Source organism: Odontomachus brunneus, unplaced genomic scaffold (assembly GCF_010583005.1).
Source record: "Odontomachus brunneus isolate Ranch 3 - 2012 unplaced genomic scaffold, Obru_v1 Obru_scaffold_063, whole genome shotgun sequence".
NCBI classification, from domain to species: domain Eukaryota; kingdom Metazoa; phylum Arthropoda; class Insecta; order Hymenoptera; family Formicidae; genus Odontomachus; species Odontomachus brunneus.
Genome location: NW_022639513.1, coordinates 1,819,274 through 1,831,215, shown reverse-complemented (window position 1 = coordinate 1,831,215; position 11,942 = coordinate 1,819,274). Strand labels below are relative to the sequence as shown.

Sequence of the window (11,942 nt, the reverse complement as noted above, 5' to 3'; positions counted from 1 at the left end):
CGAACTTCCGCCGCGCGGTAAGCATTACCGCGTCCTGTGTGCAGGAGCCATAACTTTATCGCTCCTTATGGTTCTTGCACACAGGACGCGGTAATGCTTGCCGCGCGGCGGAAGTTCGCGCGACAGCCAATCAATATGCTGCTTTTCGTAATAACCTTCGAGCTCCTACGGAAAAACAACATATTGATTGGCTGTCGGACGGACTTCCGCCGCGCGACAAGCATTACCGCGTACTGTGTGCAAGAACCATAAGTTCTGCTGCACCGTTGGGAAGAACAGTAACCTCGACGTCACTTCTGCTAGAAAGAACGCACTAGTGTGTACTTCTTGAACTAGTGCAAGAAGTTCAGCTGGAAAGAACAAACCTCAACTTACCGCATCGCAGTTCAGTTCATCGTCGGACGCAGTGTGAGTTTTTCGTAAAAGATTGAATTTTAGCCTGTAAATTTTTTCCATTCTTGAATTTCTCCAAGAAACAAACCTAAACCTATAAATCTCATACCTATTCAACTCCTATACCAAATTGTGGTGAAAAGGTCCACTGAGTTTAAGCCTGCAATCAAAGAAAGAAAGAAAGAGAGAAAAAAATTTTTTCCGTTTGCATGGTGTCATATCCGTATGAAATCAAGAAAGAGGAATTTAAAACCGACAAAAAGTTAAGGAGGATTAATACGTTTGGAAAAAAAAAAACAAGAAATAATACAGTTGTAAAATTATTTTATCCGGGGAGATTAGGTTAAAGACACACTAAACCAAGTCGCTAAACAGTCGAAAAGGAAAAGAAAATTGTTTAGAAAAGTTTTTTCGGCAAGTTTTCGAAATTTGCGAATATAGAGAATGTTCGGGTATTCGCCAGCCGTAGAAATGAAGAAACTTAAAGTATAAAAGAAGAAGAAACTTGACTAATTACAGGTTAAAAATTCAACATGAGAGCCAACAAACAAGGTGCAAAAGGTTTCAAATGTAAGTCATCATCATCGTTATTATAGTTTATGTTTGCACTTAAACTTGGCGGAAAGAATGCGTCTCAAAGAATGTCACATGTGTTTTGAGCTGTACTTTAACCAAATGTAACCTAATCTGATTCCCATTTCTAATTCAAGCACTGTGGGTATGTTTCGACATGAACAGCACAGAAAAGCATCAGCTGTTCTTCAAAGAACACTCTATAAGAAATCAAGAAGCTGAATATCCCAAGAACCAAACTCTCTTTGTACTTAATGTACCACCATATGCAACGACTGATTGTCTGAAACATACATTTGCCAAATGTTGTGGGAATGTACGCTCTGTTACATTTACAAACATGAAAGGATTTCGAATGGCATACGTTGTTTTTGAAAGGGATTCCTTCTTAGATGAGGCAATGGAACTTTCAAAGGATTGTGTGATCACATTGAACAATGATAAGAATATTTGTCTCACAGGATTAGAGAGTAAGTCAAGCTTTTTGCATATTATAAAAATAATTCTTGCATAAATTGTCCTTCTCATTTCTTTCATCACACAAATAGAATGGTCTAGAGAGTACAATGATTCTGTGTTCGATGAACAAGCAACAAAAATGGAGATTGAGAAATACTTGGCATCATATGACAAGGATATAAACGAGCGTGTCACAAAAGAGAAAGCTGCAGAAGAGGATGACGATGGCTGGACAACTGTAACAGGTCGAAAAAAAAGAGGACAGTTTGCACCAACTAGGAAGGAATCCACGATTAGCAAAGTGTTGCAAAAAGAGGAGCATCGCAAGAAAAAGAAACAGCTACTGAATTTCTACACTTTTCAAATTCGCGAAGCGAAGAAGCAAAGTAAATATGTGAAGTGCGAGAATCTCCTCGCATCGCAGCAGTACAACATAGTAATTTATTCATTTGATTGATCTCTCTTTCCAGATTTGGCGGAATTACGAAAAAAGTTCGAAATGGATAAAAAAAGGCTGCAAGAATTGAAATTAAAACGGACGTTTAAACCATTTTAGGTATAATGTATATATATATATATATTTTTTTTTGTATGTATGTACATGTGTGTGTATAATAATATAAGAATTTCGAGCTGAGCGGTGCATCAGTGATGTCAATTTATTCATACAATTGTCTCGACTATCGTTCCGTGTTATGTACAATGGATGATTTGATTTCGTCGCTTGTGGATAAACTGCGTTAACCAAAATGCATTTTACGTTGCATTTAGTCAAAAAAGTTGTGAGCTTGCCTCAGGTTGCCTTAGATGCATAAGTCTGTAATGTCCATTCTATCAAAAAGTGCTGATACGATAGCGGTTGTAAGAGCGCCAACAGTTCCTCTGCAACAGACATTTAGAGCGTACACGTGATTTGAAATATATATATATATATATACACGCGTGATTTGAATGTATGTATATATGCGCAAATTGTACGTTTGTTTCCGTAAATACAGTTGGCTGACATGGCCGCACTGACGGCTTGCGCGAGTCTCTCCATGGCCAAGTCGCGCGAAGCCGCCGTCACATTCGGATGGTTCTGCAGACTGGTCGTCAGTAGACGAGTCGTAGACGCGAGATGTTGCGCCGATATCGCGTGCTTATTGCTGCCGTTGTTCTTCAGACACAATACCGAGTCCATGAGCAACTGTTGAACCTTTGAGTAGAATTTCCGCGATTCCTCTTGACTGTCAATGGTATTTGCGCCGCTACGCAAAGGACTCAATATACACCATCTGCACATATTCAGAGGAATAAAATGCCTCTTCTTTTCCGATCGGGACATGGAGCGCGCGACAGTTGAAATACCTAAACAGACCAGCTATAGGTGTTATCGGCGTCATCGGGATTCCACCAGTAGGCAATGCTGGATTGTCCATCAGAGGAGTCAACAGTAAACTCGAATTCTCGTCGATCCATTCGCCGACTAATCCGAGCAGCTCATTAGGTGGGTCCTTATCCTCGTAAATCTCACCTATCGCCGTCAACAAGTTGGCGGTGAAATGTGGTGCAAGTGTAGGCAATTGCCTCAGCTTGTCGATAGATCTCGGAGTGAGTACAAAATAGTCGTCGAGTACGTGCTTCGCCAGTCCAACGCTCTGTGACGAGGTGGAGCTCAACTGCTGCATCCAGATGCCAGCTGCGTTGAGGACTGCTTTATTTTGCGTGGCAATAGCCAAGGAGACCAAGTTACCTAGAGTCTTGTACCTAGAGCTATCTGCTGGGAAGAGCGACAAAAAGAGGGCATTGCGTACAGCGGGACTACCACCTGGGCTTTCGAAAAAATCGCTCAGAATCTCTATCAATTGCAACTCCTGTATCGCCATAGTCATGTTACGTTTCTTCCGCTTATCCAGCTCTCCGAATACAAACTCTGATATCAGATCCATTTGTAGATCCACCTGCTTGCCAGGTCTGCAGCAGAGTATCTCTTGAATAAAAGAACACAGATGTGTGTTTTTAATAAAACACGATTTCGCACCATCGAAACGAGCGCTTGCCGGCGACAATCAGATCAAGATAACCTACAATCATACCTATTCTGCATAGAGCTTCTCTGGCGCAATAAGGAAAGTCCAACTTTCTGAGAGCTTGCTTTATATCGTTTCCAGTCATAATTGCGAGTACAATCGCGAGTCAACCTGAAAAAGAAAAAAAGTCTCATCGAAGAAACTCAAAAAGGGAGAGAGAGGAAAAAAGGTTAGCGAGTGTACACAGACCGTGTGCGTACAGGCATGCATGCGTACTGCGACGCGATACACGCGCGCCACCGCGACGCGCAACACCGGTCATCATCATCCGGTGGCGCCGCCGACGAGTAGGTTGCGAAGCGCGTTATTAGTCAAAACAATCGCCGAAATCGTGATCTATTTTTAGGTCGCGCCCACCAGAGCCGCGGTGCAACGCCGTTTTCACTCGTAGACCCGCAAAAAAAGTACGCGCTGTTGGTGCCCTTCCGCGACGCCGTCTCGCATTCACGGAGAAGTTCAACGACCCCCCGCCGCGATTGTGACAAACAAGCAGCCGTGCGAGCGAACGCGCGCGGCCGGCCATGTTTATACCGTGGTGAGAAATTTCGAGCCGACCCAGCCGTCGTGAGCCACGAGCGGGACTCTCCACGTGCGCCCGCCTGCTACCGCCGCGACTATTCGTGTGTTGTCGCTACGTCTCACGCCCAGGTCGGCTCTAGTCCCAGCATCACGCACCCCCGCGTTCGGAGCGACGATGGAGTCAGCCGAGAGGGGTAAGTGACAACTCGGCAGGATGTTGACCAAATTACAGCAATATTGAGTCTTTGACACGAATCACAGCTCCCGCGAGGGCAATGGCAGTGTCAGGGTCGAAAAGGAAGTAGTTCAGTGACCGCGTTCGCTCGTCAGTCCAGGTCCAGAGAACCGTGCATTCTCGGTCATGCCGAGTTTTCGTCGCTACTAATATCGCCGCGGTCTATAGATATCGCGACGGCTGTCCGTTTAGCCGAAGGCGTTTCGCGAAAATCGCGCCGTCGATCGAATCTATGTCACGCAATGTGCTTTTGGCCGCGACTGTACCCGACGGCGGCGACGACGACGACGACGACGATGGCACGTCGTCTCTTTTTCTCCGCGACCGCACACACTCTCTACTCCTCGTTTTCGTCTCCGGTGCGAAGAGCAAACGTGGATTGTCATCTCTCTGACTTTCGGCACGTGAAAGATCGATGGACGAAAAGATTGTCCCACAGATGACGATTCGCACGCACGCGCGCGCCCGCTCGCACGCACGCACGCACGCACGCACGTATGCATATACTCGCCGAGGTTGGCGAGAGTAGTTCTCACGAATACATTTCCCCGGCAGTCATCGACTCCAACAAGAGGTAGCTAACTCTCGAGCGTTCCGCGTTGCGCAACGCCGTGACCGTAACTGCGTGTCTTTAACCTACATCGGGAGTGGCGCGCGCGGTGGCAACATGTTCGCTCGCTCGCTCGCTCGCTCACTCACGCGCGCGTATCGGAGTCACGGTGTCGTTTGACAATAGCGGCGCACACGTGAGAATTATTATCGCCTGACCGAGTACGCGCAAGGCGTGCGCGCTCGGACAGCTGCGGCTGGTGGCCGCGCCATGCGGGTCGCGCGACGTGTCGCGACGTGGCGACACCTGCCGACCGCTCGTGCGCGCCCTACCTCAAGCCGGATCGAATTAACCCTCCTGCATCGTCGCCATTCAACCCTCGCGCGGTCGTCCAGATGCAGTCGAGGCCTTGCTCACAAAATCGGGATGCGAAAGATCTGTAATTATCGTCGGCGAGGTACCTCTCGCGGAAAATTGGCACAAGGTTAGACTAATGTCTTTTTTTATCATATAATTCTTATATATCTCGCACGCGACTCTCTCTCTCTCTCTCTCTCTCTCTCTCTCTCTCAAATCTCTACGCAGGCGAAACGAATGCAGATACGTGATACGCGCATTCTATCGTTATGGTGGATTATCTGGGCGTCCTGCTGAAATAATGTTTATTACAATGAGTCGAATTGTGGCAAGGATCATCATTTGGTCATATTTATTCTAAATATCGAGACTTTTACGCCGTTTTGTGATATCCTTCGTCAATAGGTTCACCGAGAAGGAAAAAATGCTCTGATATACAAAATGGCTTCTTCAACCATTTTGATACAGAAAATCGATTGATCACACGTCGCCGTGATCAATATTCCTGCTTCGAGAATATGACTGTTACCTCTTGCTCCCTCTGAATCGTTCAACAAAGTTAATATCTTTCTAACGAATGCGAGATTGTCTGTTATATTTATGCGCGAGCAATTATTATCTTTTCATATATCTACGTTCTACTTGATTCGACAGATTTTCTATTGCTCTCACTGAAATTACTTTGTGTCACTCGAATGTTTTATTAGATCTGAAATATTAAATAATTGTGCACGTGAAAATTCTGCTGAATATAAAGTCGTCATCTCGATAAATGTTACAATCCTTTTGAGGGATGTATAGTACAATCCTATAAATATACGCGCTTGCTAGAGTAAATTGCGCTTGCGGGAGCGTTTCTAAATTTGGCACGGTAAATGTAGTGTCTGTGTGTGTGTGTGTGTGTGTGTGTACGCGCGCGCTCCTGTGTGACCCAACCGTCGACCTTTCTGCATTCATTCCGGTCTCTGCGAGATCACGGCCGCGACTCTCCTCATTCCTTTTTCCCACCACTCTTTTTTACGCATACCGACGCCTCTTATGGCTTTCCTCTCGCTTCTTGAGAGGCGCTTCGCTCGCACCCGTCTCATCGAGGATAATTCGTAATCAATTATTAAATTATCTGTCGAGTCGTATTTTCTCTCTCTCTCTCTCTCTCTCTCTCTCCGTTTAGTAGACATTCACTTTCCCAAACGAAATATATATCATAAAGTAAATAATTAGGGATATCTTAAATGAAAATTTTGATTCCACATTAACCTCATACGAATACTCAGTCGAACTTAAAAAACACTATACATTTAAAACAATGTTTTACTGGTCTAAACAGAATGTTAAACGTCACAGTTAAAATAGAGAGAGACTCGCTTGCTAAATTTTACATAGAATAGTTCCAGATAAAAATTCTGTCTTTGTTATCTATATTGATTGAATACAAAACATATGCGATATCGCAGTTTTTACTAGTCATTTATCTCTATTAGTTAATACCTAGATCATATTCGCTATGACTGCAAGGTCACAGAGTAATAGAAAATAATCTCACCGCTAAATTTTAGCAAATTGTCCACAAATTCCTGTAGAAAGCGATGGTCGATAGATTAACTGCAAGCAATAGTCTAAACTCACCAAAAATCTTCAGAACGGTAACTTTATAATTATATATTTTCTTTAATCTGTAATTATCTTGGTTGTTTGCAAAATGATTTTTTCGTTCTGTTTGGTAAGATATATCTACACAGAAGCGAATGCACAGGTGTGCCGACATTCTGTATGTGTGTGTGTGTGTGTGTGTGTGTGTGTGTGTATTTTTCCTTTTTTCAGTTATTTTACGTACCTGTCGATCGAAGGGTGGAAGAAAAAGAAAACGGTGTGAAGTTCAGGGAACAGGAAACTGGCATTTCATAGTCGAAACGAAGCAGGCGCGGTTCGCTTTTTTGACGACAGAGAGAGAGAGAGAAAGAGAGAGTGAAAGAGCGAGAAGGAGGAAAAGGTCATAGGACGGTGTAAAATGTGCGGATTAGTTCTTTAGTCTGACAAGAGGACCCACGAAATTCTTCTTTCTTCTGGAACTGTAGTCTACGCGTTTCGCCAACAACAGCAATAGCAGCAGCAGCAGCGTAGCCCTTTATCCCTCATTTTTAATCCGCGTACTCCATCCGTTTTATTCTCTTTCGCGACTCTTCTCTCCTCTCCCTGGTCTCTCTTCCTCGTTATATAAGTCCAAGGACGAGCTACACGTTGCTACGTGTTCCTCTCTGTTCGCCCCGCCTCTCCTTTCTCTATCTCTTCATCGTCCTCTTTCCGTCCTTCTTTGATCTCCCTTTCCCGCTCTCGCTCGTTCCCGCTTCTCTTTTGCAACGTTGTCCTGCCACGGTGCACTGCGTTACGACGTGTTATACGATGTGCCTCTGTTATCCTTCTTAGCTCCTACATCTTCCAACACGCTTTGCTTCATCGTGCGCAGTCTCAAAAACGATCACCGCGAATTCTTTGGGAGAGAAGTAGCAGCGGCAGAAATATTCGAGTGCTTAAAATTTTATCGTTTTGTCATATCTTAGGCTTATTAATTATTTCTTATGATCATATTGTTTTGGAAAATTTATATGAAAAGAGGAGATTCGAATTATCTCATTGTTCGCCAATTAGCAAGTCGACTGAACATTTGCCGACATCATCCTGGCTAAATTGTAGACTCTGTATATTCGCGTGAAGAGATTTTCTAGAAGCAACGTGTATCACACACTATAACAATCGTGAAAAGAGCTTAAAAGAAAGCTAAGATCTTGTTCTTTTGGGAAACGACGCGATTGCGTATCTGAGATCAAATAATAATAAGAACATATTTACTTATTTAGCGCGCGTCATCGACATAATTACAAAAGTGGAAAGAGGCGTTAATTGTCATAAAGGTGAGTGTTTTCACTGATACCGGACTTATAGAAGCACGCCGTACCGCGTCGCGCCGCGTCCAATTGCAAATTCACTTTACGTTACGGAACAAAATCGTCGTTCCGTGTTCCTCTCTCCCTCGTTTGTTCGCGCCAATTAGCAAGATAGAATTTCGCAGCGTGGGCGCAGGACATGCACATTCGCTATTTAGATATTCGGCTTGTCGTATCGGCCAGGATGTCCTGCAGTTATAAATGTCGCTGGCTTTTCTGAATGGCGAGAGCTGCGCAAAGTCGTCGACGTGGGCGAGAAATTTTGACACGCAGCTTGATAATAATCGGGCAAATGTATGGGAAACTTAACCTAACCTAACCTTTCGTATCGCCGCGAACAAAATACATGTCGCGCCTTAGACCTTGCAGCGGTCCGACGGATAACACGCGATACTCGAGAAAAATGAATTATGAATGAACGGCAAAGAGAAAAACAGCAGTCGTTGCTCCTTGCTCCTCGCCTGCTCGGATGAGAGAGAAAGAGAGATCTCGCGCGTGATCGCGCGCGAGATAACAATTTGTTATAGCAGCAATGATTCGGCGGCGGATCGCGCCGCTATTCACTGGGTTATTCACTGGCGAACAAGACGATACACGCGACAAGTTTATTAATCGTGCACGTGCGCGCGCTGCTCTCCAGCGAAGCGTAATTATGCAATCGCGTTGCGCTATCGTTGCACCGTATCTCGGTATTGCCGGTGCTTCTCATGGCGAATGCGACTCGTCGACCCAGTGACATTGGTCGCCACCGCGCGCGCGAAACAGGACACACCCACAATACGCGCGCGATAGCTTCGATCCGCGAAGGCCGCGCGCGGCGATTATTCACGCGTCGCTTGACTCGCGGCTTTTCGCACGCCTGAAGGCGAGAACCATTCGACGCGCCGAAGAAAAGTCGCCTGGGTCGATGCCTATTTTTACAAAGCAGAAAACGCGTTGGCGATGTCCCGCGCTGTTGACTTATCGACCGCGAGGTCGATGCGAGTCTCTTTTGTGCGAGCCGCCGACCTGTAAAAAGCGCGATACGCGCGCTTGCCTCCTACGCACTTGCGTTAAATGGCCGTGAAATTATTATTCCCGGCGTGGCGAGGCGGGGCGAATAACACGCAGACATGCGGAATAATATGTCGAGCGAATAATGAGTAAACGATAATAAATAAAAGAGACAAATTCATTTCCGACGTCCGGGCGTTATGATGGTAAGTTTGCGCTCGCAATTGTCACACGATTTCTTTACGTGCATCCTTCAACGTCGCGCACATAATTCACTTTTCGTACTTCTTTCCGGACTTTCGTAGGCCGGAATTGGCGGCTATCTGATTAATTTACGCATGAACGAGCGATTAAAATGGCCTACTTTTTCATGTTCCATTTATCCGACGTTTATTAATTTCAACTCTGGCATCTCAACGATAGCAACGCCAGCAAGGGATGTCAGCAAAGCTTTTCTATCGGTATAATTTATACCGAGCGATAATTATTTGCTGTCGCGTACACAAAAGTATCACTCGAACAGTATCTGCATAATATTCAGTAACATCATATATCCGGTACGACCGTTCACCTCTACGTCGTTCTATCAATCAGTTCTATCGGGATGCCATCAATTCGGATTTAGAGAAGAACAAGTTCGTAGGGTGAGATGAATCAAGTCCTGGAAAAAAATAAATATTGCTCAGCAGTGTTCCTCGACACTCGAGTCGGCAGTACAAGCATTCGTCTGGCATACATCGCTCTTCTATATAAGATGAAGAAAACACTATCTCAACCATTCTGTCTACTGCTAAGATCATACGTGAGAATAGGTGCTTCATATTTCAAGATTCCTTCGTCGAAAGTGAAAAGTTTATAAGAGCATTGATATCATAAGAAAATATTCTCGGTTACCTCACTCAATATTCTTTATACTGCCAACCTCCCCAAAAGCTTCTACGGATATATTTACAGACGATATTGCGCTATTCTCAACGGACGCAAATCGCCTTTATAAAATTACAAGAGAACCTTGAAGAAGTAGAGAAATGTAGAATAAACGGTAATAAAGGCAAACTAAAATCTATCCTTTCACACTGCACAGACAAAGCTCAAATTTATATAAACCAGACGGTAACACCATAAACTGGCTAAGAGACTAAATATATCTTGGCATATATCTGGATAAACGCCTTGAAGGAAACACATATGGACCAAACGAAAACAACTAGACACGCAACTACGTGTACTGGCAAACACTCACAACTTTTTTCCTAAAGTAAGATTACTCTCTACAAACTTACCATACTAAAGCCAGTATGGACTTGTGATATTCAATTTACCTGAGCTACAGTCAAAGACATTGAGCGTTTTCAAACCAAAACCCTGTGAACAAATTCATTTACGATGGCTTAAAAATTAACACAATTCAAGCGGCCAAGTACAGCAAAAGCTACAAGACTCGCCCTACTTACCCGACTCGACCTATTTTAGCATCGGGTCACCTCGACCCCATCAACACTCGATTCAGCAGGCTGAAGAGATCAAACGATTTGAAATCACGCTTTTGTGCATCGAAGGAACTCATATAACATGGAATTAGGAGTCAGTGGACTCCTAACACCAGTTCCAAATCATAATAGTCTGAACAAAAGTTTAGGCACCCATGTTGCTTATTGACAAAGGATAGATTGCAGCAGTGCAGTGTGATCAAAAGAAAAAAAAAAAAAAAAAACAAGAAAAAGACTTTTCGGGTCGCGCCGTAAACAACGATAATTCCCATGAATATATCCGTGACGTCGTTTTTGTGATTCTCCTCCGGTTTGGCTAATTATTTCCAGCGACTGCAACGACCTTGGCCGAGAACGTTGCAGCGCGGCCGCGACCGCGTCCGCGTTGTCCCGCTTAATTAAACGCGTACTGATAATTCAGTTACGGGAGACGTTCTTCTCTCGATCTCGCTCTCGCTCTCGCTCTCGCTGTTGCTTTCGCTCTCGCTCGTGCGAATCGCACACGACACTATTGTAGCATGATCGCGCCGTCGTGTCATGTTGCATGTACATGCGGGCAATAATTAAGATATCTCGCGGTTGCGCCATCACGCGCGCTTTCAAGGATTGTCTCGCGAATTTCCTCGCTTTGTAGCTAGGAGCGAGAGAAGCCGCGTATTCGTCGCTACGTTGATGATACGCGGATTAAGCCGCCGATCGATCATAGAATTGCGGTACGAACGGCAGCGTGGCGGCACGACGGGCAATTTTCAGGCAATTGCGACGGTCTTATCGACGATATCATTACTTGTCGATCGTGAAACGACGGCATGACGTGTACAACGCATGCGAGATACGCGCGCGCGCCCGTCACCGCGGTATGACATCAAGGAGCAATGTTATCCTTCCGGTTACAAAGATAACGGATAAGAAATTAGCGTGAAATACAAATTACAGCCCGTCTATATATTTTTCATATTTCCATCCACGTCGTAATGACATTTGAAAGGCTATCTGAGCTAGATATTATCGATGAAGATCAAATTGGAATCAACAAGTATCTAGGTTCCTAAAATTATCTTTCGCATCCATTAGTCATGATTTGCTTTGAAACGTTAGTCGCACTGTGGTAACTTTCCGCAAGATAGGCAGAAAGAAAAAAAAGAAACAAGAGTTGCGCCGATGTACGTGATCAGCACAACAGAAAAAATATGCACATGGACATTTTACATATGACGCGATAAAGGCGTGTATTCCCAAGTCGAAGTTTTAGTTGTACGTTTCTCTTCATTGAAGCTTTGTGAAAGTGTTTCTCTCTCTCACTCATATATATATATATATATATATATATATATATATATATATATATATATATATATA

At 44.3% G+C, this 11,942-nt stretch overlaps 3 protein-coding genes across 12 annotated transcripts in view; 2 read left to right on the top strand and 1 right to left on the bottom strand.

Moving 5' to 3' along the window:
• Positions 1-296: 296 nt before the first annotated feature.
• Positions 297-2,062, top strand: LOC116846272 (ribosomal RNA-processing protein 7 homolog A). The gene is made up of 5 exons (XM_032819911.1): positions 297-408; positions 913-963; positions 1,104-1,436; positions 1,515-1,811; positions 1,896-2,062. Exons 2-5 carry the CDS (start codon positions 927-929, stop codon positions 1,979-1,981), a joined length of 753 nt encoding a protein of 250 aa, XP_032675802.1. The 5' UTR covers positions 297-408; positions 913-926; the 3' UTR covers positions 1,982-2,062.
• LOC116846266 (uncharacterized protein C7orf26 homolog) lies at positions 2,052-4,925 on the bottom strand. Of its 6 annotated transcripts, none has more exons than XM_032819888.1 (5): positions 4,788-4,925; positions 3,504-3,608; positions 2,776-3,397; positions 2,404-2,702; positions 2,052-2,307 (listed from the first exon to the last, which is right to left on the bottom strand). In XM_032819888.1, exons 2-5 carry the CDS (start codon positions 3,580-3,582, stop codon positions 2,219-2,221), a joined length of 1,089 nt encoding a protein of 362 aa, XP_032675779.1. In that variant the 5' UTR covers positions 3,583-3,608; positions 4,788-4,925; the 3' UTR covers positions 2,052-2,218. The 6 variants fall into 6 exon arrangements, with proteins under 6 accessions (XP_032675779.1, XP_032675782.1, XP_032675781.1 ...); XM_032819891.1 differs by having other exon boundaries at positions 4,794-4,918; XM_032819890.1 differs by lacking the exon at positions 4,788-4,925 and adding an exon at positions 4,763-4,781.
• LOC116846264 (retinoic acid receptor RXR) overlaps positions 4,073-11,942 on the top strand; it is a 73,023-nt gene continuing 65,153 nt past the window's right edge. The window contains exon 1 of one of the 5 annotated variants that reach the window (XM_032819885.1): positions 4,073-4,210. In XM_032819885.1, the coding sequence (XP_032675776.1) occupies positions 4,192-4,210 (19 nt within the window). In that variant the 5' untranslated portion in view covers positions 4,073-4,191. Of the gene's footprint in view, positions 4,211-5,038; positions 5,286-11,942 lie in introns of those variants that run through there. The other 4 variants (XM_032819883.1, XM_032819874.1, XM_032819876.1 and 1 more) reach the window with 4 other exon arrangements.

Excerpts from the sequence above, each read along its gene's own strand:
- LOC116846272 (XM_032819911.1), top strand. The coding sequence starts at position 927 with ATGAGAGCCAACAAACAAGGTGCAAAAGGTTTCAAAT. Across the intron at positions 1,437-1,514 it reads TTGTCTCACAGGATTAGAGA|AATGGTCTAGAGAGTACAAT; the intron begins GTAAGTCAAGCT and ends TCACACAAATAG. Across the intron at positions 1,812-1,895 it reads TCGCGAAGCGAAGAAGCAAA|ATTTGGCGGAATTACGAAAA; the intron begins GTAAATATGTGA and ends CTCTCTTTCCAG.
- LOC116846266 (XM_032819888.1), bottom strand. The coding sequence starts at position 3,582 with ATGACTGGAAACGATATAAAGCAAGCTCTCAGAAAGTTGGACTTTCCT. Across the intron at positions 3,398-3,503 it reads AGAAGCTCTATGCAGAATAG|AGATACTCTGCTGCAGACCT; the intron begins GTATGATTGTAG and ends CTTTTATTCAAG. Across the intron at positions 2,703-2,775 it reads CCTATAGCTGGTCTGTTTAG|ATGGTGTATATTGAGTCCTT; the intron begins GTATTTCAACTG and ends GAATATGTGCAG.